This window comes from Capsicum annuum, chromosome 11, assembly GCF_002878395.1.
Source record: "Capsicum annuum cultivar UCD-10X-F1 chromosome 11, UCD10Xv1.1, whole genome shotgun sequence".
In the NCBI taxonomy this organism is placed as follows: domain Eukaryota; kingdom Viridiplantae; phylum Streptophyta; class Magnoliopsida; order Solanales; family Solanaceae; genus Capsicum; species Capsicum annuum.
Window position 1 is genome coordinate 25513150 of NC_061121.1, and position 25870 is coordinate 25539019.

At 32.3% G+C, this 25870-nt stretch overlaps 2 protein-coding genes across 5 annotated transcripts; one reads left to right on the forward strand and one right to left on the reverse strand.

Moving 5' to 3' along the window:
* The first annotated feature begins 236 nt into the window (after positions 1–236).
* Positions 237–3181, forward strand: LOC107847920 (homeobox-leucine zipper protein ATHB-13). The gene is made up of 3 exons (XM_016692526.2): positions 237–712; positions 1068–1453; positions 2508–3181. The coding sequence occupies exons 1-3, from the start codon at positions 577–579 to the stop codon at positions 2919–2921; spliced, it is 936 nt and encodes a 311-aa protein (XP_016548012.1). The 5' UTR covers positions 237–576; the 3' UTR covers positions 2922–3181.
* Positions 3182–10917: 7736 nt separating this feature from the next.
* LOC107847391 (sucrose transport protein SUC3) lies at positions 10918–23889 on the reverse strand. 4 transcript variants are annotated; one of them, XM_047398678.1, is made up of 15 exons: positions 23352–23884; positions 18021–18086; positions 17467–17565; positions 17320–17384; positions 17155–17239; positions 17040–17073; positions 16837–16936; positions 16472–16547; positions 14628–14684; positions 13265–13624; positions 12974–13117; positions 12575–12808; positions 12373–12436; positions 12155–12198; positions 10918–11271 (listed from the first exon to the last, which is right to left on the reverse strand). In XM_047398678.1, the coding sequence occupies exons 1-15, from the start codon at positions 23643–23645 to the stop codon at positions 11101–11103; spliced, it is 1893 nt and encodes a 630-aa protein (XP_047254634.1). In that variant the 5' UTR covers positions 23646–23884; the 3' UTR covers positions 10918–11100. The 4 variants fall into 4 exon arrangements, with proteins under 4 accessions (XP_047254634.1, XP_016547084.1, XP_047254635.1 ...); XM_016691598.2 differs by lacking the exon at positions 14628–14684 and having other exon boundaries at positions 23352–23889; XM_047398679.1 differs by lacking the exon at positions 23352–23884 and having other exon boundaries at positions 17320–17359; positions 18021–18090.
* Positions 23890–25870: the final 1981 nt, after the last annotated feature.

Genomic DNA, 25870 nt, shown 5'->3' on the forward strand with positions numbered 1-25870 from the left:
CAATAAAATTATGGTGGAGTGTGAAGTATTCTTTTTTTTCCTTGATAAAAAATTTTAGATTCGAGTTCTGAGTATGAAGTCTCGCGCGCAGTTATGTTTGAAAGCACTTTACTCCACAATATAAAACTTCTCGATACAAATTCAAATTTAGTCGAATTCAATACAGGTATTGAATACCTAGGTGAAAAAAAAGTACTAGCTTTAAGAAACATCTAACACCGTCTCTCTACCATGCATACATAACAATATACCAAAACAAGATAAAATAAGAAAGAAAAGGTTCATTTGAAGTTGATAAGGTATATAAGCCATCCCTTCATCACAAGAATAGAATGCATCTCCTTCTAAACTAACACTCCTTATTTATTTTTTCAAATCTTTCTCTTTCTCTCTTATACTAAAAGAGATATAATATATACTCTTAGTAGTATTTCATACTTGTACATTTTTCGCCATTTATTGATGATGATGAGAATTTGATCTCTCATTTTCTCAATTATTTATCTCCTGATCTCTTTCTCAAGCATGAATCAAAATCATAGATATTTGGACTTGTGGGAAAAAGTCTTATAGGTTATGACTTGCACTAATTATGAAATGGCTTTTTTCCCAACAAATTTCATGCTACAAAGTCCACATGAAGATGAACATCATGAACCTTCAACTTCTCTCACTCCCATTCTTCCCTCATGCTCACCTCAAGACTTCCATGGTTTGTTTCTTCCCTTTTCTCTTTTTCTTTCTTATTTCTCTAATAAACTTCTAATTTCTTCTAGTTAGAAGATGTTTGAACATAATATTTGCAATGTTGAAATAGTATTCACAAATCAATGTTTGTTTTACAATTCTTTTTATTATCTTCAACTTCAACTTGAAATAGAGCATTCGAAGTTAAAAAGCTTCTTCTTTTTTTTTTTTTTGAGTAATATTTCATGTAAAAAATTGATGACTTTCACTCACAAAATTTCTGTTCAAACTTCAAACAAAACTTCAACTTCAGAAACTTGTTTATTTTCAACTTCAACAAGATATTGTCTTAAATCTTTTTTTCTTTTTTGTGTGTGTAGGTATTGCTTCATTTTTGGGAAAAAGATCCATGTCATTTTCAGGGATGGAAGGAAATAACACTTGTGAGGAAAATCATGGAGAGGATGATTTGTCTGATGATGGATCACAAGCAGGAGAGAAGAAAAGAAGACTTAATATGGAACAAGTAAAAACTCTAGAGAAGAATTTTGAGTTAGGAAACAAACTTGAACCTGAGAGGAAAATGCAATTAGCAAGAGCTTTAGGGTTACAACCAAGGCAAATTGCAATTTGGTTTCAAAATAGAAGAGCAAGATGGAAGACTAAGCAATTAGAGAAAGATTATGAAGTTCTTAAGAGACAATTTGATGCTGTCAAAGCTGAAAATGATGCTCTACAAACTCAAAACCAAAAGCTTCATGCAGAGGTATGCAAAAAATAAATAAATAAATAAAACTTATCTTGAAGTTTTTTTTTGGTTCTTGTTATGTAGGAAATAAAGTAATGTTGCACTTTATGTATGCCACAAGCTAAAGGTATAGATCATGGATTCGGAATTTTAAGTTTATCATGAATTTCTATAACCTTTTTAAGTTAATATACAGTATATATAATAAACGGATCGACAAACTGGATTTCAAGATAAATATTTTATACATTTAATAAATTTTTAAATATAAATATATGGTCTACACAAAAATTTTTGGGTTCACATTAGCCGATGCCCGGTAACAATTGCACTAGTTTGTTTTCTTGGAGGTGTAGGGAGAAATTCCCTATTTGAAAAGTTTGGAACTTGAATGAATAGCGGTGTTCTTTTCCTTTTTTGGTTGTTAAAATTCAAGAAGAATATGCTATTTTGGTGAAACATTATATTGGACCTTTTCATGATAAACATATGGTGCATGAATTTCATCAAAGAATTTTCTTCTTATGCTTTTCTTTACATTGATTGACTTCTCCTCATCATGATGAAATGAAAATGCACCAAAAAAAGCTCTGAAAAAGAGGAGACAAATCTTCATCATTACTACTATCTAGCTAGTAGGACTATAGTAGTACCTCCAATCACACATACATCATTATTAAACTTTTTTTTCTTTTTTCTTTATATTATTTTATAATTATTAGGTCAATGATCTAAGTTAAAATAAAAGATTTATGTTACATAATACCACATAGTTTAATCTTTTTTACAGAAGGAGAGATACCATTTTTCATCTCATTACTAACTAAATACTTATGATAGAGATTTACATCTCTATAAAATATAGAAATTAGCTACGAACAACTTATGTCACATGGACCCTTTTCAACAATGGTTTATAAAAAAAAATCTTGTTAGCCATGGACTGTTTGGAATAGATTAACGATGAATTTCGTTATATAATATATACCTTATAAGTGAGTATATGAATTCTGATTAATTATATTGTCGGTGCTTAGAACTTGAACTCTTTTTTTTATTCAAATGTGGGCAGATAATGGCACTAAAGAATAGAGAGCAACCAACAGAATCAATCAATTTGAACAAGGAAACAGAAGGATCATGCAGCAATAGAAGTGAAAACAGCTCAGAAATAAAGCTAGACATTTCAAGAACACCAGCCATTGACAGCCCATTATCCAATCATCCAAATATTTCTAGTAGACCTTTTTTTCCACCTTCAATGATAAGGCCAAATAATAACAATAATAATAATAATGGGGTAGTGGTCCCTCATCAACTCTTCCACATCAATTCATCTTCATCAAGACCAGATCTCAAATTAATGGACCAAAATACTACTACTAATAGTACTAATATCAAAGAAGAAAGCCTATCCAACATGTTTTGTGGCATTGATGATCAAACAAGTTTTTGGCCATGGCTTGAACAACAACATTTTAACTGACCTTTTTTGGGGACCAAAAGAAAAAAGTTTATTTTAAAAAAGTTGTTGGTTTGAAGGAGGATATTAAATTATATCATATGATCACCATATGTATTTTGAGTTCATGAGAGAGAGGGGGGAGAAAAAGATGAAGAAATTACTCATATTTGTTTTGTGGTGTATTAGGCACTGTGTATAAAGTAACCAAGTACATTTCAAGTACTTAAGCATCTTTATGGAGAAAAATATTAATAAAGGCATGTCTTTTCCCCCCTCATTTACATTAATTACACTTCATTTGCTCGTCTCTGATTATATCAATAGAAAAATTGAATATTCTTGTCCTTTTTTTCCATATGGTATTCAGTATTCGTTTCAACTTTCAAGCTTGATTAATTCAAATTTGCAGATAGAATTCATGTTGAACGATAAAATGTTCCTTATAAAAGTGATTCCATTTCCATAACTCAACCCAGGAATATGTGATTAAGAATATGTCGATACTTATCACTCCATCACGACTTTTAGTAATCTTATCAATTACCATTGGCTTTCACCTATTCACTTTCTTGAGATTTTGAGTGATATATTCTTGTACTATTGCACATAAATTTCCAAAGTATTTTTTAACTGTATATGATTGCCCCTCATAATTTGTGCTAAAATTAACCAATGTGGGGAAAAGGGGGGTGAAAATAGAAAAGAGAGAATCAAAGCACACACTCCAAGGAGGAGGAAGAAGACAAACATATGAAAGTGTATAAGAAAACAAGGAAAGTTGGAAATGGTCATTCTCGTGAAGGGGACTTTAGCAAACTTGTGCTGACAAGTGACAATGAAAGGAGGGGTATGGTGCCAAATATCAATCACAAATACTATACACGAATAAATAAATAAGCAAACAAACAAATAAAATGTATATATAATGAAAAAATATTAGATGCTTGTAGTATTATTGCGTTACTATTTGTTGCGGTACTTTTTATTATCTTTTGTATCTCTATTACATCTTCTTTTAAACTGTATTTTGTTTTGAGACGAGGGGTCATCGAAAATATTCTCTCTACCTCACCATTAAAGTTACGGTACGGACTGTATAGACTACCATACCCTCTCACACCTCACTGTACGGAAATATACTGAGTATATATGTTGCTGCTGCTGTTGTACACATAATGAAAAAATATGAAATTCTTGAGGGGTTGTTTGGTCCTTGGACAAAATTATTTAAGAATTATAATACTGATAATGCATATTGCTGGTTGTTTATATAAGTGTAGGGAATTCATACTTGAGTTTTCTAATAAGTCTAACATGATATATAGGTGAAGAATCTATCACTCTAAATCTTTTTTTTTTTGCTACAACTTCGCAAGTCCACTAGCATCTCTTTAAAAAAAAGAAAAAGACTAGAAATTCTTTCATCCTTAATCGGAGGCTTTGAAATTATATTAGAAGCATTTCCTCTCAAAAGAAAAGAACTCTGTATAATCTAATCGAACTCCAATTCAAATTCTGAATACTGGATGGAAAAAAATAATTCTTAACTTTTTAAGTATCCATGTAAAGCTAACCTTTGTATAAGTCACACCATATTGAATATGATATAAAATTATATTGAAATATCCGTATAAAATGTTATCAATATTGCTTACGTCAAAAATGAAATCATGTCCGCCAAACACAATATAAGAGAACATCAAATTTTTATATCGTAATTATTTTTCCAATCATTCTTCTCTTTCTTTTCAGCTATTGGTCTATAGAAAATAACATTGTTATAGCAAAAAAAAAAACAGAGAGATAAATTTGCATACATTCTATTTTTCTCAAATGAACTAATTATGAGATCATGCTAAATATGTTATTGTTGTTATTATTATTTTTCTAATCCCAATAACCAAATGACTCTAAGATTCTTGTGTGTTTAGTTTGTAGTTTGTACCCACCATTAGTTTTTGGATACGTCTTTTTCCTTTCCTTTCATTTCTTTTCCTTTCCATGAAAGGATTTATTTCACTATCTTTATAGTCTTTTTGTGTTTGATGGACAGATATATGTCAAGAAAGTAAGAAAACATGTGACCTACTGTCACCCACTCCCTAGCATCCAACAGAAACTTTTTTTTTCCCTCAATACTTTTAAATTTTCAAAAAAAAAGAAAAAAAAATTGTACTACTTTCTAAATCTTATTTTATGTGATATTATTTAACTTAGCATTATATTTTTCTTTTTATGTGATATTATTTAACTTAGCATTATATTTAAGAAAAAGAAGAAAAAATTTGAAACTTATGTTCTGAATGCAGAATAATCCTTAGATTTTTGTGTGATTGTAAATCATTTCACTAAGGGTAAAAAAAAGATAAAATATTTTTAATTATAGTAAAATGATATTTTTCTCGGGACGACGAATTAAAATGAAAAGGGTGACACGTAAATAAGACGGAGAAGTATTATATATGAGTCACCTCATGTACCTGTATTTATTCCTTACTTGACCCTACAATTTTGATCACATGTACATCTCTTTTTCCCCATCATCATCTTTCTTTCAATATCTCTTTCACTTTCCTTGAAAATTTTGAGCGTGTTGACTCCGATCCATTTCTTTTTATATCATGTGTTTGGTAACACATTTGATAGGAAAAAAAAAATGGGATGGATTAAATTTTATATATATCGTCCCTATAAGAAGATTTTTGATATTATTGGAGATCCAATCTTCAGTCCATTGATCATTTAGGTAGAAAAAGAAAATGATCAGAATAAGGCCCTAGAAATAATAATGATTGCCACTAAACAATAAAAAATTGTTACTAATCTTATTAACATGGATTATCAAAAAGTTATGCTAGGTGTGACCTATATTTAGTTATAGATTAGTAACCTAATTCCTATTTTTTTAGTGAAAAAGATGACATCTACTACTCATGCAAATATACATTAAAGAACACAATTAAGGAAAATAGGGATTAACAACATATAAATTTTGTAGTTAAATAGCACGAATTATCCAAAAGAAAAAAAAAAATCACTACTAGCGATTTCGCGACGTGGCTAATTTCAATATTTTATAGTAACATATTTACTTAACCTCTTATCTTTTAAAGACAATATTATAATGTTGTTATTAGGTCGATCTATTGTAATAGGATAAATTAAAATTATTATTATTATTATTATTATTATAAACTAAATTAAATTGTAACTCTAGAAGTGTATATTTATTTCACTTTAATTTACTTGTCTTATTTTGTCAATCTATTTTAAAACTTGTCTCTTTTCTTTTTTTTATACTTTTAATTTTTCACATGACATATATAAGATCAAAAGATTAAAGTTATTTTAAAATATTTTATATATTTTTAATTTAAAATTAACACTTAATTTTTTTATTATTTTTAAATCTTCTGTCAAGTCAAAATCAAATAAATAAATTAAGACAAGGAAATATAACTTTAATTTGAGGATCTAATGTTAAAAAAAAGTCTATGATTAGTTTCACCAAAGTGTGTTGTAACTACTTTCGAGAAGCAACCTCGAACTTAGATCCAAATATCTGTTCTATCACCTTTTATTTCCAATTAGTACTCCCTCGGTTTTTAATTATTAGTCCCAAATTTCTTAATTTAATTTTTTATTTTATTTATTATTTTTTATTAATCAATAAGAGATATTTTTTTTTTCATATTTTATCCTTAACATTAATTATTTTTTCTTCAAATTAAAATGTAAACATTATTTAATTGGGGTACTATGGTAAACTAGCCATGTTATTAATTATTTTTCTTAATCGATGTGTCATCTCAATTTAGGACGGATAATTTGGGACGAAGGGAGTATTATATTTTACTTACTTCTAGGCTGCACCTTAATTAATTACTTTTTTTTTTTCCTTTTTTCTTCTGAAAAAACAGTTAATTTAAGAGTATTTTCTCATTTTCAAGTTAATTATTATATTTTACTTCTCAAATATTGAATTATTTAAATTTTAATTGAGATTATAGATTTTTTAATCAAATTAGTGTAAAAAATTTATAATTTATAATACTTTTTATATAATTTTAAATATTTAAAGATATAGTTGCTCTAATAATTCAATTTCGTTACGAAAATCAGTTAAATTGATTTTTAAGATGTGAAATATTTTATTTTTCATATTGCTTTGTTATTTTTTTCAGCTGAATTTTTGTTAGAAACAACACTATATTTTTTATGGTAGGATAAGGTCTGCCTACAAACTAGTTTTTCAGATTGAAAGATTTCACTTGTTAAATTATATTTTATATGTTTGTTATTAGAAAAGTGAAACATAACAACTAATTTGAGACGGGATTACTAGTAATAAACAAGCCGTTGACACAAGGCAAGCATTTCAGAGATTAAGAGTTAGATAAATTACAATAATTCCATGTTAATGACCTGCACATGTTACCTTAAAATTATAATCCTCCATATCCACAACAAGGCTAAAGATTCTGATATTATTCCAATAATTTAATATAATCCAACATTTACAACTTATTGAAATAAATAATGTTTTTTCAGTTTCAGAATCCACCATGTAACCACTTCATAGGCTCTTACTTAAATAAATATTTCTTAAATATTTCCACTTACATCATTTTTTTATAAGAATAAGAAAAAAAGTATTGGAAGATTCAGAAAGTGTAATAAAATGCCAAATTGTCCAGCCACTATGACAGAGATAATCTATGCTTTTTTCACATGATCCCATAAAAAGAATTCACGAATTACTAACTTGATCTTCATGATCTAATCTTTCTTCTAATTAATTACTATATTATTTAAGTTACATTACACTAATAACAGTATAAAAATATTTTTATACAATCAGTGAATTTAAATATGTTTTAGCACGTTAGAAAGTTACTACTTTTATTAGATTACTAACTACTATTGTCTTCTCTTTCATTTTAGTATTACTCATGTGTGAGAGGTTAAATAATTTTGATTTCATTATATTTTTTTAAAATAAATATCTTGACTTCTAATGCTTTAAGTGTAGTTTTTAAATATGTAAAGTTTATTTTAAAATTTTAACAAATATATAACGGAATTCATAATCGAAATTATGCCTTTCAACCCTCGTACGCCAAACTCCCTTGCACAAAAACGGAGATAGAAAGTGTACTTAATAAGAAATTTACCTGCAATTACCTAGTAAAAGATCAATTATGTAAATAATTTTTACAGTACACGTAGAACTTAAAATATTAAAAATAAAAAGATAATCCACTAGATCAGTTTTCCATGAAGATTTGTCACATGCTTGCCTGTTATTATTATTAGGTATACGAATCTAGTGTTCATATTGATATGAAACAACTATATATACAAAAATTTATCTGAACAGCTAGCTAGATCCCAATCATATATATACAGATACACTGTAAGGTCTGTGAATTTTAATTTTATTTTTTCTACCCTCTACCACATACTTTCATCATACGTTATATAGTATTAACATTTTATTATTCTTCTATCCTGTCCTTATTACCATACCTGTGCAGAAGTTCTTTAATAATGTTGGAGTATTCTTTTTTACCTGTCTTCTTTTGTGTCAAATCTATCTTTCATATGACATTAGTACTATATTAGATCGTGACCTGTTTCGTGCACAAATAATTTGAGGCAGAAATTATATATATTTTCGTGTATGTGTGAGCAAATATTATTGAATTTTTGTGAACTTGCACAGAGCATTTTTGTTCTGCCCCAGCTATTAGTGAGCTTATATTATCCGAATTTAAATTAGACAAAACAATAATTTCAAATATCAAATATTTAAATTGAAAAAGGAAAGTAGTGATAGCCAAACTGCACGTTCCAATGGCCATATGCCAATATTTCTACTTGAGCATCATATAGTAGTACTATATTTTTGCTAGTACATATTTCAGCAAACGTCGTTTTCTGCAATTAATTCATTAAGCTGCAGTGTATGTATTCAGAGATCGAATACTCCCTCCATCTCAAATTATTGTTTCAAATTGAGATGACATATTGATTAAAAGAAATAATTAATAACATATTTCTTATTAAATTATATTTATATTTTAATTTAAAAAAAAATAATTAATTCAAAGGGTAAAACATGAAGAAAAATTAATCTCTTCTTGATTAATAAAAAAAAATTAAATTAAAAAATTTGGGACGGATAATTTGGGAGAGAGGGTGTATATATATTTGAGTAGCAGACAAACCAATAAACAGTTGTGTATACAGGAAAATTGGGTGAATGGATTGGATTTAGCCAGAAATAAACCAATCAGCACTCAACAGTTATAAATAATGCCAGTTTTCAATCATTTTTTTTTAAATACTCATTATCATAAAGTTTTGAATTTTACATGTGAAACTTTATAATAATATTTTAAATTTCTACTTGTGCGATTAAAAATTTTCTAATAGTGACTATTTTTCAATTAAGATGAAAAATAGCAAATTGTGAATTTTAACCAACTATTTTAGAGTGAATGTATAGCATTTGAGGTAAAGTTTTGTTACAAAATAAAATGTGTAGTTTGCTAATTTAACATATCAGGAATGGCAAGTTCCATTGCTATTCCTGATATGCAGGTGAGGTAGGTGTAGGTCGAGGCAGGTTTGATTTCAAGCGGGTGCAGTGTGGAGTGAGGCGAGTTAAACTTTTTAAAAATAATTTAGTGCGCGTGTAAAGAAATATTTGAGGGAGGTAATTAAACATGATATGAAGCAGTTGAGGCTTACGAAGGACATGACCCTTAATAGAAAGGTGTGGAGGACGCGGATTAGGGTGAAGGGTTAGTGGGTAGGTGTGTGTCCTTACTAGCAGGGAGGAGTGTTTTGTATGTAGTTGTGCCTGTAGTCATAGTTTTATGCAGGTGCCTTGTAGTTTCTTAGCTTGTTCATGGTGTTTTGGTGTTGTTGATGATTTTGGATAGATGGTTTATAGTATTAATCTATGGGTGTCTTGTTACTTGTATCGTTCTGTTGTGCGCTTTTATATTTTTTGTTTGTTATACCGGTATTTGTCCTGAGCCGGGAATATATCGAAAACAACCTTTCTATTTCTCTAAGGTTGTGATATGGACGGTATAAACTTTACTCTCTCCGGACTCCATTTTGTGGAAATACACCATGTTATTTCTGTTGTTATTGCAAGTGCAAGGCGGTTTCCCTCTGCTTAGATTTACATATATAGTGGGATTAGGTTGTGATTTTAGTACCTCTAATCTTCCCTTTGTCTAAACTTATAGATGCTAATGACAAATGGCAATCCTTGTGTTAGGTAATGTTAATGTAAAAGTCATTAGAAACGATGACACAAATTGTACGCAAGAAGATGAAAAGGGAAGATAACAAAATAGCTAGAAGTATAAATTAACAATACTTGGTACTGTACGTGGAGTCATGTTCCATTCTTTTTCCATGGATGGGTGACCTAGCGGGGCGAAGTGAGTTGGAATACTAATAAACTGTTTGGCCAAATTTATAAAATCAATTTATTTTGCCATGCTAATAAAATGGGGCTCATCACTCATATATCTAAGACTAATTTGGTCAAGCATATAAAATCAGCTTATATTAAAAAGTACGTTTTTAGAAGTGTTTTCCAAATAAAGTGCTTGTGATGAAAAACAGTTTGTGTTTAACCAATAAATTTAAGAAGTACTTTTAAATAATTATTTAAAAAGTACTTTTGGACAATAATTATTGTTCGGCCAAGCTTTTTTAAGTGCTTTTAGGAAGAAGCTACTTCTTTTAGCTCACGAAAAACTGCTTTTTTAACTCTTCCAAAACACTTATTTTCTTTCAAAAGTTTAACCAAACATCTCATTTTTTTAAAATAAGCACTTTTGGGAAAAATAAGCTTGGCCAAAAAGGCTATAAGAGTATCTGACTTCAATAACTTGAATGTGTCTTTAAGATATCTCTAAAACAGTACAAAAACTGATTTGCCACAAATTATTAAGAGATATCTAGTAGCTATTCACATACTCTTATCACATAGACGAATGAACATTTCTTCCTCATTACATATGACAATTTACATTATACAACAACGTCAAAAATTGGGGAAAAATGAATTGAATGAGTGAAAATATCAGATAGACCTAAACTATACTATCTTTTTGTTGGTTCAGTAACGTGAACATGAAATAGATGTAATGTCTATAACGAATGAATTTACTCAACCAAAGTGGAAGCCAGTTGATTTGTAAGAATTACTTGATAAATTTGGTAGTCTGAGCATTGCAAAAATTCCAGCAGCAAGTGCAGCCAAAGATGCTAAGACAAACGCCGGTATGTTCCCTCCACCAAATAAAGCATCCCATGGACCGGCACCAAGCGAAACAATCATCTAAGAAAATGAAAATTTTGTCAAACTTAATACAAACGACAGCTGAAAAAAAAAAAGAAAAAAGAAAGGAAGCTAAATAGCATCATGGCATCAGAATAAAATATGCTTCGCCCAAGTTTAGGCAAGTTAATGACCCATTTATTTGTTAACTCAGCCGATTTAAAACTTGGACTGAATATGTATCCAAGATTGACCCATGAAAAAACTTGTCAAAATTTTTAAACTTCTAAGGACACGGATTAGGATATAGTAGGTTATGTATCCAAGATTGACCCATGAAAAAACTAGTCAAAATTTTCAAACTTTTTTAGGACACAGATTAGGATATAGTAGGTTAGCAGGTAGAAGCATTTTGTCTTGCTACCCATCCATACTAGCAGTCGTAGAATTGCTCCTGTAGTTTCTTCTTCTTCTATTTTTATTATTATCTATTGTTACTCGGATTATTGTAATATTTTGCCTGGTTATGCTTTCTCTTCCGTTCTTTTTTCTGGACTGCTTTAGATTGTTTTTCCTTGAGTCGATGGTTATCGGCTATTGGAAACAACTTCTCTACCTCCGATGTAGGGGTAAGGATTGCGTACAATCTATCCTCCCCAGACCCCACTTAGTGAGACTACACTGAGTATGCTGTTGTAATCAAACAAATTATAAGAACCCAAAGAAACTAAAATTTGGTGAGAGCAGTGGCTTGGGCAATGATCCATTGTTTAGCACATCTCAACTCAGCCCATCTCCACCCAATTAACCATTGGGCAAGTTGATGACCCGCCAAATTATTAACTCAACTGCCCAAATTCAGCCTAACTGGTCTATTTGACACCTCTGTAGCGCACACACAATGAAGACACAAAGCAATAAATAGATATAAAGGCAAGATTACCTGAGGTACAACAATTGCAAGATTCAAGACTCCTATTGCCAACCCTGCAAAAGCATACCAGTTTCAAATAGATATATACAAATGCTTTTAGAATAGTATTTTTTACTTGCGTGCGGAACACAAGAAAAAAAGTAAGAATTACTTGGTTTCTGGGAAATATTTCCTCCATACCGAACACACCCTAAGACATGAAAAATTATAATGGACCGAAGAAATACCTTGACCACCACCAGCATCAGCTGTCAACTCTGCTGTGATAGAGAAAGGGACACTGTAAGTTACCTGCAGGCATGTAAAGCAAAATGCATGAAAAGATGAACTATCATCCAAAAGTATCGATATCCACAGAAATATAAAACCACATCTACTGGATGAGCAGCTAAGAGGTACAAAAATATAAGGAGTAATTATAAAACTTACAGCAAGAGGAACGCCAAGAAGTGAGAAAACAACTAAAGCAGCAATATGAGTTGATCGAGTAGCACCAATCACATGTTGGACTCCTTGAGAATGTTCAGTGATAGAAACCACGCTAATGATAGCGGTACAGGCCATGCAGGCAAATACAATGAGGTTGCTCACAGCCCAAACAAGTCTAGAACCAATCCACTTGCACATAGGCTCAATAAGAAAGGAGCTAATGCCAAGAACAACCTGCTCACAGGGAGATTCATTGCAATAACTTAGATGTCAGTGAGGCAGTCATGAGAGGACGTAAATAATCTCTCAACTGATAATTAATTCTAGTTAAACTGCAAATCACCTATTATTAGGATCTAAATAAAGAATAACTAGTGATTCTCAATTCTGAGTTCTTACAGAATTCAATAGCAAACCAAATGCACCTTCTCTGACACCTTGGTTATATGCTGTTACTTCAGCTGCTTCTCCTTTCGGGTCCCCATGGTAGACTTCTCTCCCCATCCAATCCGTGTCAAAAAGGAAAAAGGGAAACCAGGACAACTGGTTGAAAGAACAGAAAGATAATTAGCTGCAGGGGAAAGATCCCATGAAACGTAAAGATTAAAGAATAAAGTTCAAAATATAGCTAATTGCAAATTTATACAGCTACTTAAAAGCTTAAATCAGAAAATTCAGAAAGTTACTCACCCAAGTCAGGGCCATGACAATGAGAACAGAATGCATTGCGGGAGGCAAATGTCGTAAGCTGGTCAACAGATTGACCAAAACTGCTCCAGGGCTATCAGTGAAGCTATCAACTTGATCCTGCTCAGGTCTCTGGTCTTCACTCTTTGGACTATCATCTGCCACACGACCCATCCCGGATTCATTATTCGTTACATTCTTTACAGAATGTAAATCCCTTTTTGATTGAGAAAGGTCAAAGCTTGCATTCTGAGGACTATCCAAGAGCGGAGCAGAATCTGACAAGTGATTAGTTTGCATGGATGACAACGGGATTTCTTTGGCAAAGTAGAGAGTTACCAACGTGCATAGAGTCAGAAAGACCTGTTCACAGTCCAGAAAGCACTTTGAATGACATAGAATGAATAATGGGTATAAGATCACGCCAGTAACAACACCAGAGAGGATTCCATTTTCGATGTTCAAACTTGTGCATAGATCAACTTCTTCATAGTCAAAACATCTCCCTCTGTTCAACTTTGTTTGGCATGTTTACTATTTGAGACTAAAGACAAATGCCACAGAAAGCATGTTCAACATACTTTCTTTTTTTTCCGAAACTAACCATGTTTAACATATTTAGTTTACATTTGATTCCCGGTGCTGGAATTCACAAGAAATGTACCATGAGATATATTCTTTTGAAATTACTGTATCATGAGATATGTATGTCACGGAGAAACTCATAAGGGCACATTTCCTACATCTCCTCTCTTTTTCCCCACGTCCCTTATGTTTTAAAGACAGAATCAAAGAAATTGACCTCATCTTAGCTGAAAACACTTGTGGTTTCATTTTTTAAGGCACGGGTTTTCCTTAAAGAACATCGCTTCACCCATAAAGCAGTAAACCCCTACTTCAGTTCACTTCACATTTTAAGCTACAGCTTTTAACAGCATTGATCCAATTACAGATGAAACAGATCAAGATGAAGTGAAATGAATAGTGAGAACATATAGCCTAGCTGACTACAGCAAGGTCATGACGAACTTCCACGGGTTAAGACTAGAGGGCTCTACAAAGAGTTGACCTAACTCCTTACACCAAAAGGAAAACATAAGTAAACCGTTAACTTGATCTGCTGGACTATGTTTGCCTCATCTTCAAAGCATCCATTGTTTCTTTTTTCTTTTATGTGTGTGTGTGTGTGTGTGTGAAGGCTACATTGAGAGCCATCTTTACCTAACTCAAAAAGAGCAAAAAAGATCCTTGTTCCCCTCACAAAGGTTATAAAACCAACTCTTTATCTTCAGCAACTTCCTCTTTATACCAATAATAGAACAAAAGGAGGCAATTTCTACTGTTTGTTTCTTTCCACATTATCTACCTTATGCATGTAGGGATAGTATTCCACCACTATGTTCTCTTGTTCTTCTTTCTGCCTCTGCTTCAACAATGAAGAAATTGAGTGGTATTACTTGGCATTACCTTTTAGGAGTACTAAGTTAAAAAATATGTGTCAAAAGTATTGTTGTTTCCCTGCAGCAAATAAACAAATGATTCATAGTTTCAGCTTCCTCCCCACATATTGACACCTGCTACATAGATACCCCTTCTTTGTAAGTTTTCATGAGTCAAACAAGCATTATTGGCCTCCAACCAGGAGAAGCATGCCACTTCGTATGGTGCTTTTGTTTTACAGATTGATACCAGGACCAAAAACTTAAGATTTGCTAATAGTATTGCTAGGTAAAATCTGGTAACAAGACTTACAATGAAAAAAACCCAGATATGTTGCTTCCAAACTAAAAAACTTCCCAGTGGCTGAGGTTGTGAAGCGGCTCCAGAACAACAAGGCAGCCACACTTCTCACTTCCATCTCATTGAGATTTCATCTACACGTGAAATTTCAAGAATTTTGCTCTTTGTAGCTAGCAAATGTTGCATCAGAGTAAATCAAGGCCTACTGAGCTATTTAGGATCCTCATTTTATATTTGGGCCTAGCCCATTAGCTTAGCATATAAATATGAAGTATTTTAGTTTAGAGTTCAGTTCATGATGTTATTCTAAGAACTCTTGTGAGGGAACGTCTCTGTGGAATTGATCTTTACCTCTTCTTAAACCTCATCTTGATGCTTCTTAGCAAGTGTTCTTGTATAAGTTCAATTTTCTTCTTCGTGGATGAATCCTTATAGTTGAAATGCTAATTTGTTAGCTCGTGATGTATTTTTACTTGTGAACCATTTGGAAGGAAAAGACCGGTAAATTTTTTTAAAGCAACACTGAGTCTGTAATTAGCATTTAGTACAGATGTATCTCTATACTGTTTTACGGACGTAACATGGCCACTGCAAATGAGGTAGACTTTTTCTGTTCTTTACATTGTCAGTAGTAAACCTCCTCTATAAATGTTCTGCAATTGCTCGATTACAATATTACAACCTTTTAACGATCATATGAGAATACTTGTGTTGGCTAATTGCTTCTTCTATTTGAATATGTCATTTCTTTCTTCTTTAAAAATCTATCTTGGTTTGGATTAATTGATAGCATTAGCAAAGATTCAAGTTATCTTTTGCTTGTTTTTGTTTTGACCCTAGTTCATAAGGGCCAAGGATTCCTTATCCTTTTATGTTAATGTTATACATTTTCATGGGTTGTTCTTACAGGTTGTTGGTTTTTCCATCAATGTGCTTGAATCTTGTGGGAATCACTAGCCAACCCCAACTAGCTTGGGATTGAGATATATGGCGTCTTTGTACCTATCTAATTTAAAAGACAATTTTCAGCATTAGAATATCAGCGAGTAGTCTGTTTAAAAGACAGGTTGTTTGTTTTTCCATCAATGTGCTTGAATCTTGTGGGAATCACTAGCCAACCCCAACTAGCTTGGGATTGAGATATGGCGTCTTTGTACCTATCTAATTTAAAAGACAATTTTCAGCATTAGTATACCAGCGAGTAGTCGGTTTTAAAAAAAATGGTATAGCAACAAGATGCATCAGAGGACGTGATTAATGTTTTGACTAGAGGAAAACCTACAAATGCAGGATATGATAAGAAGATCCAAAAACTTTTTATGTTTTGTTAGCAACAATTTTTGTCAATGTACATCTATAAACAAGGTAGGAAAAACATGTTTAACTAAAATAGATGACATCATAAATCAAGATTCAAAATTTGAAATTACTATATCTATGCAAGGGCTCTATGCAGGACAATTAACTCACCACTGCAACTAAAAATGCTGCTTTGAGATTTCCACAAGGCTCACAACAAGCTCTATTTGTCAAAAAAGGAAACCATCTGTCCAGATACAAATTTTTGTCAAAGACTACCTAGAGCATGTAATGTTTGAACCAAATCTTAATTAAGAAGACATTTTTACTAGTTACCCTTCTCAAAAAAGAGATACAGAGAGAGAGAGAGAGAGAGAGAGATTTTTACTATAAAAAAAGGCAACAAAATTCAAAGGTATGACACTCACGAAGAATGCTGAGCAAGTGTTATTGTAAGCACGATATGGACTATCTTTTTACATAAGCACATATACATAACATCACCATGTCACCTCAGTACGGAATATGCAACTAACCTGTGCCAACCTCCACTTGCTCCAGCAGAAAATCCAAGAATGTTTCCAACAGCCATCCAGGTACAGAACACAGCGTTTGCAGTATTTCTTTGATCGGGACCTACAACCAAGTCACCAACACATCTCAATAAATCGCAACAAAAGGAGAACTGTATCAACTAATTGAAAAAACAACTCTTCTTTCCATCTCACAGAACTTTTACCTGACAAATCTGCCAAAAGAGCTCGAGCGGGACCCTGCCAAGATAAATAATTATAGTAACATGTACTAGAACCACATACACCGCTAGAAATAGTGGTAAACTTTCAGAAGCTAACCTGCACGGTATTATTAGCAAGATCAAGCATCCAAAACCCAATGACGAAGATGATGGCTGCTCTAGAGCGAGTGCCTTTGAAAGTCCTGTATTTTCACACATTAATCAAAGACTTCACAGCCTATTCAGATATTGCCAAATTACAGGAACAAGAGGAAGAAAAAACCTGCAATGCTCTTTAGTATCCCCCAATAGGTATCCTATGTCTGCAGAAAACCCGATAATTATCACCTAAATGACAAGATTTAGTTCAGCCAATTTAACTGGAACCATATAAATCAATATATGATAAACATAACGGCTAAATGCTTACAGCAATAGAGATCATGACAGCTCCAAGAAAAATGAAAGGCCTTCTTCTGCCATATTTTGAATGACATTTATCACTCCATATACCTACACAAGGTTGTACCTGAAAGAATATCCATGAATACAAGTTTCTTAGTTGACTAATCAATGGAGCTCCTGCAAGAACTTCTCCAATGTGTCTTTTTGTGTGTAGCATACATCTGGCGACTTCATTTTACAGGTTAAAAGATAGAAAGTTCTGATGCAAGGAATAACTAACAAATTTGGCTGAGCACCAAAAAAAAAAAAATTTATACTTCAGCAAACCATTTCTGCAACGCTAAGTACAGGGACTGAAGTCAACAGTTTTTGCTTAATGACTCCACAGTATTTCAACAAGTTGTAGCTTTTACGTAATGAGCTCTGCATGTACAGAGTTTATCCCCGTCTTATACATTTAGCAATTTATCTCAGTAGAGCTGTTTTCACACCTCTCGGTTATAATTTTATACGACATTTTACCAAGTAGTCTGCAATAAAATCCATGATATTCAAGATGAAGTTAGTTGCAGCACGTACCACAAGGCCAGTAATAGGACCGCAGAGCCAAATAAAAGAAGAAAAGGCATGCTCTATGCCAAGTGTCTGCAAAACATAGAAAAGAAAAATTATAGGCAAAGAAGAAACTTAACTAGCAATAGACAAACATAAAACCTGAAGCCACTGAAAAGATAGTCTCATGAGCTAAGTTACTTGGACTCTTCACTTTTGGTGCCGCACCCGTGTCGACACGACATGGGTGTGGGTGTGGGATCCGTACCCGATCTGGTCAACCGATTTTGGGTACTTTGACCAAAATCGACTGGAAATGTCCGGAAAATTTTAAGAAATTTTGTAATCAAAACAAAAGCTAAGGTGAAATTGAAAAAAATGGAATACCTAGTATATAGAAATTTCTATGTTATTGCTTTTCTTTTTATCTCCTTCCAAGATTTTCTTCTTGAACAACATTTTTTCCACAAGTTTTTCATATAACATCTCATAATTTAAATGTTACCTTCTCAAAAAAAAATAAAAAAATATCTCATAATTTATGTTTTATAACTCTATTTTTAGATATTTAAATTATTTTTTGCCGAATCCCCGCACCCATATCCATCCCTAGATCCATATCCCCGAATCTTTAAATTGAGACTGCGAAGGATTCGACCTCTATATCCGTACCCGTATCGGAGTACCCGTATCGGACACCCATACCCGAGTCCGAGCAACTTAGCTCATGAGGGTGTTATTCACTCGGACTTAAGATTAAGGAACCTTAATGATTGGGAGATGGAAGAATGTCACAATTTGCTAGAGTTTTTGTATGGGCTAGACACACCAAACAATCTGCCGGATGTGTGGAGCTGGCGGGAGACCGGAGACAGCTTATTCACTGTTAACTCTTATTATAAGAGGTTGCTAGTGAGGAAGGTACTGTTCCCCATGACTGCATTTGATCCTAGAGCGCCAAGGAAGGTAAGTTTCTTTGTATGGTTAGCGGCAAGAGGTGTGATCTTAACAGCAGAGAATCTAAGAGGGAGGAGAATCAACTTTGTTAGTTGTTCTTTTATGTGTAAAGTGCAGGTGAAAGTGTTGATCATCTTCTTTTGCATTGTAAAGTGGCTAGGCGGTTATGGAGGGTGACCCTCAATTTGTTTGGGATGCATTGGATCATGCTGGATAAAGTGAAGACTTTGCAAGTTGGATTCAAAGAAAGGGGAAGGAAAAGCCCGCAGGCATGGAATACTGACCCCTTGGCAATCATGTGGGTCATTTGGAAAGAAAGGAATAGGAGGGCATTTGAAGGGTTGGAGCTTAATTTTGTAAAAATGCAGAGTAGTGTTTGTCTCTAGTTTCTTTTTGGTGTACTTACGAGGTCCCCATTTGCATAGGGGATTGGATCTCTTTTGTTGAGACCATATTTTGGTGAAGATTCTCTTCGTTTGGCAGACTTGTATAAAGGGTTCTCCCCAATTGTTAATAAAATTATTTACCTTAGCAAAGAAAAAGAAAAGAACTCGTCATTTGAGGCTACCAGAAAACAGCTATAGATTTTAAAAACCATTTACGCACATCTTTGGATCATTAGCTGCAATTAACAGATTATGGTAGAATATTTGAACCTTCTAAGAATTTTGTCATGAGCAAGCCGTAACGACATGAACATGCATTATCTCTTATTTTCTTAAAATAAGAACTAAGTATTAACTATTCAAGGGGAAGATATCAACTATAAGCTGTATATAGAAGCAATTACACTATTAACTAATGTTATTTGCCGAAGCATTTTGTACGAATTTTTACCAACTAAAATTATTCCCTTATAAAGATGAAATTTTGGCACAGAAAGAAACAGTCATCTGGTGTACAACTTTTTACCGAAAGGAGAAAGGAAGTTTATATGATAAACCACTCGGATCATGGAAATGCTGGTGTACAGCATGGATACAATTGCCATAAATCCATATTTGTACAGAAACAAAACAAATATACCATACACCAACCAATATGGCTTGTATAACAGGAGATGGAGTTTTGCCACATGAAAAAATTACTTATGGTATAAAGAAAATGTGCACGGGAGCAGCAACCAAGTAAGTTCTCCAGAAAATTTGTGCAAGTTCTCCAGAGAATTTGTGTTGGAAATTTTCAAACTAATTCTATCGCTGCAACAGTAATTTGTTTCCATTTAAGAGGCCCTTAGCTGAGTGGCAAGATTTTAGGCAGAAACTTCGCACTGCCGTGATAAGACTACCCGTCTTGCTGCTTGCAGCGCTGCCTTGCTGCCAGCTATGTCACTCAAACTCAGTTGCGGGTATCCAATATTGATGACACTCTTTTCCACTTCTATACAACCTTCAACTCTTCAATTTAAATTCACTAATCTAAATTTTTAGCTTTGATATAATATAACCTCAACGAAAGGAACATTCCAATCATCAGTCCAATATTTTCTTTCACTACCACTCGCATAGATGTATGATGAATCTATTTCCCCGTTCATATCAGTAGTAATAGTAGTAGCATCTTTCTCGTAGTTACCTTTCTTAGTATGTTTGTTACTCCTCGTTATTTACTGTCCTTCGGTTATAACATTATTTGGTTATTGTTATTGCTTCTATTTTCTGGATGCTATGTTTTGTATGTTTTTCTTATTATTTGCTATGCCCTCTAACTCTTTACTTTTATATTTTCCTTTTTAACTACTTTGGTGTGTGTTATTCAAGCCAAGGGTCTTTCGGAAACAACCTCTCTACGTCCACAAGTTAAGGATAACGCCTTCATACACTCTACCCTCTATATCAAGTCAAACAAATCAAAACATAATGGTTAACAAGAAAAAATTAACATCCTAAACTTCAGTCAAACACTTGCAATGTGTGTAAACTCTACCCTCCCTAGAACCCACTTCGGGAACTAAACTGGTTTTTGGTTGTTGTTGTTGTTACCGCTAGTATAAATACATACATTATTCTCTAACTCCATATCCGGTCACACAATTCAAAAAAACAGAGCCTAAGTGAGTGAAAATAACATATTAAACTTCAGTCAAACACTATTATATTCCCTCCATCCAATTTTACTTGTCATGTTTCACTTCTCAAGAATCAAACTGCATGAACTATAACCAACATTTTAAGATGTAAATATGATAAAAGATTGCAACTTAAACTATTTTCCGTATAATTTTCTAAGATCTACATTTAAAATTCAAAGTATTACTCCCTCCGTTTCAATTTGTTTTTACTACTTTCTTTTTTAATCCATTTCATTGGAAATGGCTCTTTCCCTTTTTAGCAACTCTTCAGTTCCCACGTTCCACATGACATATTTAAGACCACATGACATTTTAATACATTTAACATATCTTTAATTTAAAATCACAACACTCAAATTATTCTTTTCTTAATCTCTGTCAAGTCAAAATAGAACAAAAAAATTTAAAACAGAGGGAGTATATTAATCTAATTCAATCTACCTTTCCAAAAGATTAGCCAAATTAACTCTAGTAAAACGAAACATGACAAGTAAAATGAACAAAGGCAGCTAGTAGTTAGGCTCATCATGGGTACAACTGAACAAAGGCAACGGAACAGTAAACAAATAAAATTAATATCTCAAACTACAGTCAAACACTATCTTACTACTTTCACTTTTACTAGTCATATTTCGCTTCTTTAGAAGCGAGAATCAAACTACATCGACTTTAACCAACATTTTAAGATGTATTTTCCCATCATATTAATATGCAAAGGAAAGATTGCAACTTATACTATTTGTCATACAGTTTTCAACCATCTAAATTTTAAATATTAAATTAATCTTACTCCATCTAGATCCTATATGTGGTCAAATCAACTCACATAAAACGAAACATGACAAGTAAAAGTGACCAAAGGCAGCCAGTAGTTAGGCTTATAATTGGTGCACCTGAATGTACGGAGTAAGGAGAGAAAGTTGCAAACAGCATCCAAACATAACCAACAAATAAAAAATGGAGAGAGTACGCTAATCTAATTAATCTAGCTCCGAAAATCAGTCAAATCAGCTCTGGTAAAATGAAATATGACAAGTAAAAGAGAATGAAGAGACAGTCATCATTGCACCTGAATATAAGGATTAAGGAGTGAGGAGAGAGAGTTGTAAAGCCCATTTTGAACAACAAAATTTGACTCTCATGAAATGAAATATGGCATGACAAGTAAAATTTAACAATAATGCATAAATAATTTAGAACTCTTCCTGGATTTTGTTAGCTCTACAGCTTAGAAAGAAACTACAAATCCTTATTTTTGGGATCTTAATTGACCTATCCTTGTAATATTTCCATCTTCTTTCCATCTTCTTGATGCCCTTGAATGAATCTACTTACTTCATCAAAAAAGGGATAAACAATAATTCTATTCTACCTCCAAATATCACTCAAATTAACTCTCGTAAAACAAAACATGACAAGTAAAAGTAAACAATAATTCCATTCTACCACCATATATCCTCAAATTAACTCTCGTAAAACGAAACATGACAAGTAAAAGTAAACGATAATCCATTCTAGCTCCAAATATCACTCAAATTACTACTACAACTACAACTACTACAACATACCCAGTGTATTCCCACATAGTGGGGTCCGGGGAGGGTAAAATGTATGCAGTCCATACCACTACTTCCGAAGAAGTAGAGGGGTTGTTTCCGATTGACCCCCGGATCAAGACCAAAGACGGTAAATAACGTTGAAATAAAACATGAAACAAGCATGGAATAACATAAAATAACACCCACAAGGTAGTACTCTACACTATCAAACCGGGCGCACACCCCTCACCCCAATCCTCCTACGACTACTATCAAGGCTACCCCAAAGCACTCTTTATCTACTCGCTACGCCCCACCCACCCGCACTAGCCCTCTAACCTAATTTGTGTCTTCCACAAGTTAACTCTCGTAAAACGAAACATGTCAAGTAAAAGTAAACAATAATTCATTCTACCTTCAAATATCACTGAAATTGACTCTGGTAAAACGAAACAATGACAACTAAAAGTAAACAATAATTCATTCTAGCTCCAAATATCACTCAAATTAACCCAATTACATGACAAGTGAAAGTAAAGAATAATTCATTCTACCTCCAAATATCACTCAACATGACAAGTCAAAGTAAACAATAATTCCATTCTAGCTCCAAATATCACTCAAATTAACCCAATTACATGACAAGTGAAAGTAAAGAATAATTCATTCTACCTCCAAATATCAGTCAACATGACAAGTAAAAGTAAACAATAATTCCATTCTAGCTCCAAATATCACTCAAGTTAACTCTACAATGAGTAGGTAAAATTGAAGGGTATATGAGTGGTGGACCTGAATGTAAGGAGTGAGAAGAGAAAGTTGTAAAGCCCAACCAAACTGAACACCAGCAGCAACGGCACAACTAAGAATCAAAGTAACCAAACTATTACGTGTCGGCTGAGGAGGACTATAATTATTACTCGATTGCGAATCACTCTTTTCTCCACCATTCGAAACCCTAGGTGAAGAATCACAGTCACTACGGATCTCTAATTGTGTAAAACCAGACGATGAATCATCAATGTTACTTAATTCTACTTCTTGCTTCAGATTTTTGTATGCCACTCTTATTGACACCCCATCCATTTTATTTTTATTTTTTGGGGGGAGGGGGGGGAAGAGAATGGATTTGGGATCTGGTTTAGGTGCAAATAGAGTTAAGTATTATTTACATTCGATCTGGAAATGGAAATGATTCAGCTAACAGATCAAAACTGAAGCCTTTCTTTTCTCTCTCTACATATGGCTGATTTCGGTGTAGCTCGGCGGAATGAACCGTGATGGGCGTGAAATATTTCACTGTTAAGAATGTCAAAAAAAAAAAAAAAAAGGAATGCATGTAATTAGCTATGCGTGTCATTAAAATATTAAAAAATAAGTCTTTTTTATATAAAAATAATAAGTATAACTAAAAAACTATTTTAGAAATAAGTGATAAATAAAAATAAATAGAAGATATATTTTGGAACAGAGTGCATAGTTAGTCCCTCTCATTTTATTTCATTTATATCAAAAATAGATACTTTATTTTAATTATTTATTATAACAATAGAGTTTTTTATCTTTAGCTATTCATACTAGTATTATTAAATCATTATATAAAATAATAATAATTAAATTTAAAATATAAAAATAATATTAATAAATTAGGCTTTGTGTTAGATTCAAAGTTGGGGGGCTTGACTTTGTCACAAAGCGAAAAAATATAGGAGACGTAAGGGCACCGACGGCGATGTTGAGTCTACTAAGAATTTCACTTTCCTTGTTATGTCATTTTGCTATTCTGGCATGACACGGGGGTCCGTTGCGACATGCAACATTAACAAGTACACATAAAGTTAAATATTTGCAATATTAAATGACAATAAAATAGAACCATCATATGTGATTTTCCTATTCTCCGTCTCTTTCATATATTAAGGAGAATTTTGGAGGATTTGGGACCTTCAATTAAAAAGCACAATCAAATTTTTCAATTAAGTGAGGTCCTTTAAATTTTAAAATTAATCAAAGGGAACAATTTTTTTTCCAGTATTTTTTTAAACATTTTTACTTGAACAACTTTGTAAAGTTGTTCAACAATTATTCAAAGTTGTTCGACAACTTTAATAGTTGTTGAGACAATGTAGTTGTCAAACAACTGTCCCAATTGTTTAAACTACTTTATCTTTTAACTTAATAATATTTAGATACCCACTTAACCATTTTTTTAATTAAAGACTTAGGAGGGTCTTTCAACTCATTGTTCTCGTTTTGGAGTAGTTAATAAAGTTATTGTCATCTGATCAGAAGATTATGAATTCAAGTCCTGAAAATAACTTTTGCTCAAAATGCAAGTAAGACTGCGTACAATGTACATTTGTGATGGGGTTCTTTTTCAAACTTTACGCATGCAGGGAGCTTTAATGCATCAAACTGTCTTTTTCGTCTTTTTCATATTATTTAGAGCCCGTTTGGATAGGCCAAAAAAAATAACCTTTTTAATAGTTTTTTAAAAGTGTTGAAACTTATTTTAAAAATTAACAGTTACGTATTTGGCTAAAAGTGTTGAAACTGAAAAAAAAATTGTTGATGTGTTTGGTAAACAAGTATTGTTAAGCATTTTTCTTGGTCAAAATATCTGAAATACTCTTAAAGTTGTTAACAATATGTAGAGTTGATTATTATTAATTTTTATTTCTAAAATAATTCAAATTAAAATTAATATAGATTTTTAATTCGGTTTCAGTATATATATATATATATATTCATGAATGACTATTAAATTTGTACGCTAAAAAACTTTTTTCTTGGTTAAAAGAGTTTAAATCATCAAGCAAAATATATATGTTATGAATCATTATAATTACATTAATAGATAAATAGTTGGTCACAAATGATACTATGGGCCCATTTGGCCATGAAAATTTTTCTCTTTTTTCCGAAAAAAAAAAATCAGAGTTGAAAATTGTGGTATTTGGCCATGAAAATTCGAAAAATAATTTCGAAAATTTTTTCTGAAAAGGGAAAACAGGTTTTTGTTGTTTTCACAATTTTTCAACTCTAATTCCAACTTTTATTATTATTACATATAACCCCCAATCTTTTGAATATTTACATAAAACTCTCCTTATAACATTACTTTTTCAATATTACGTGTATAACAGTTTTAAAGAATAAGATAAATATAATTTCAAACTTAATGTTATCCTAATTAATATATAGCTCCTTTTCTCTCTCATCATTATTTTTATCTCTTATTTAATTTTCTTTCCTATTTAAGACATTATTTCACTACTAATTTATATTTATACCCATAGATATATAAAGTA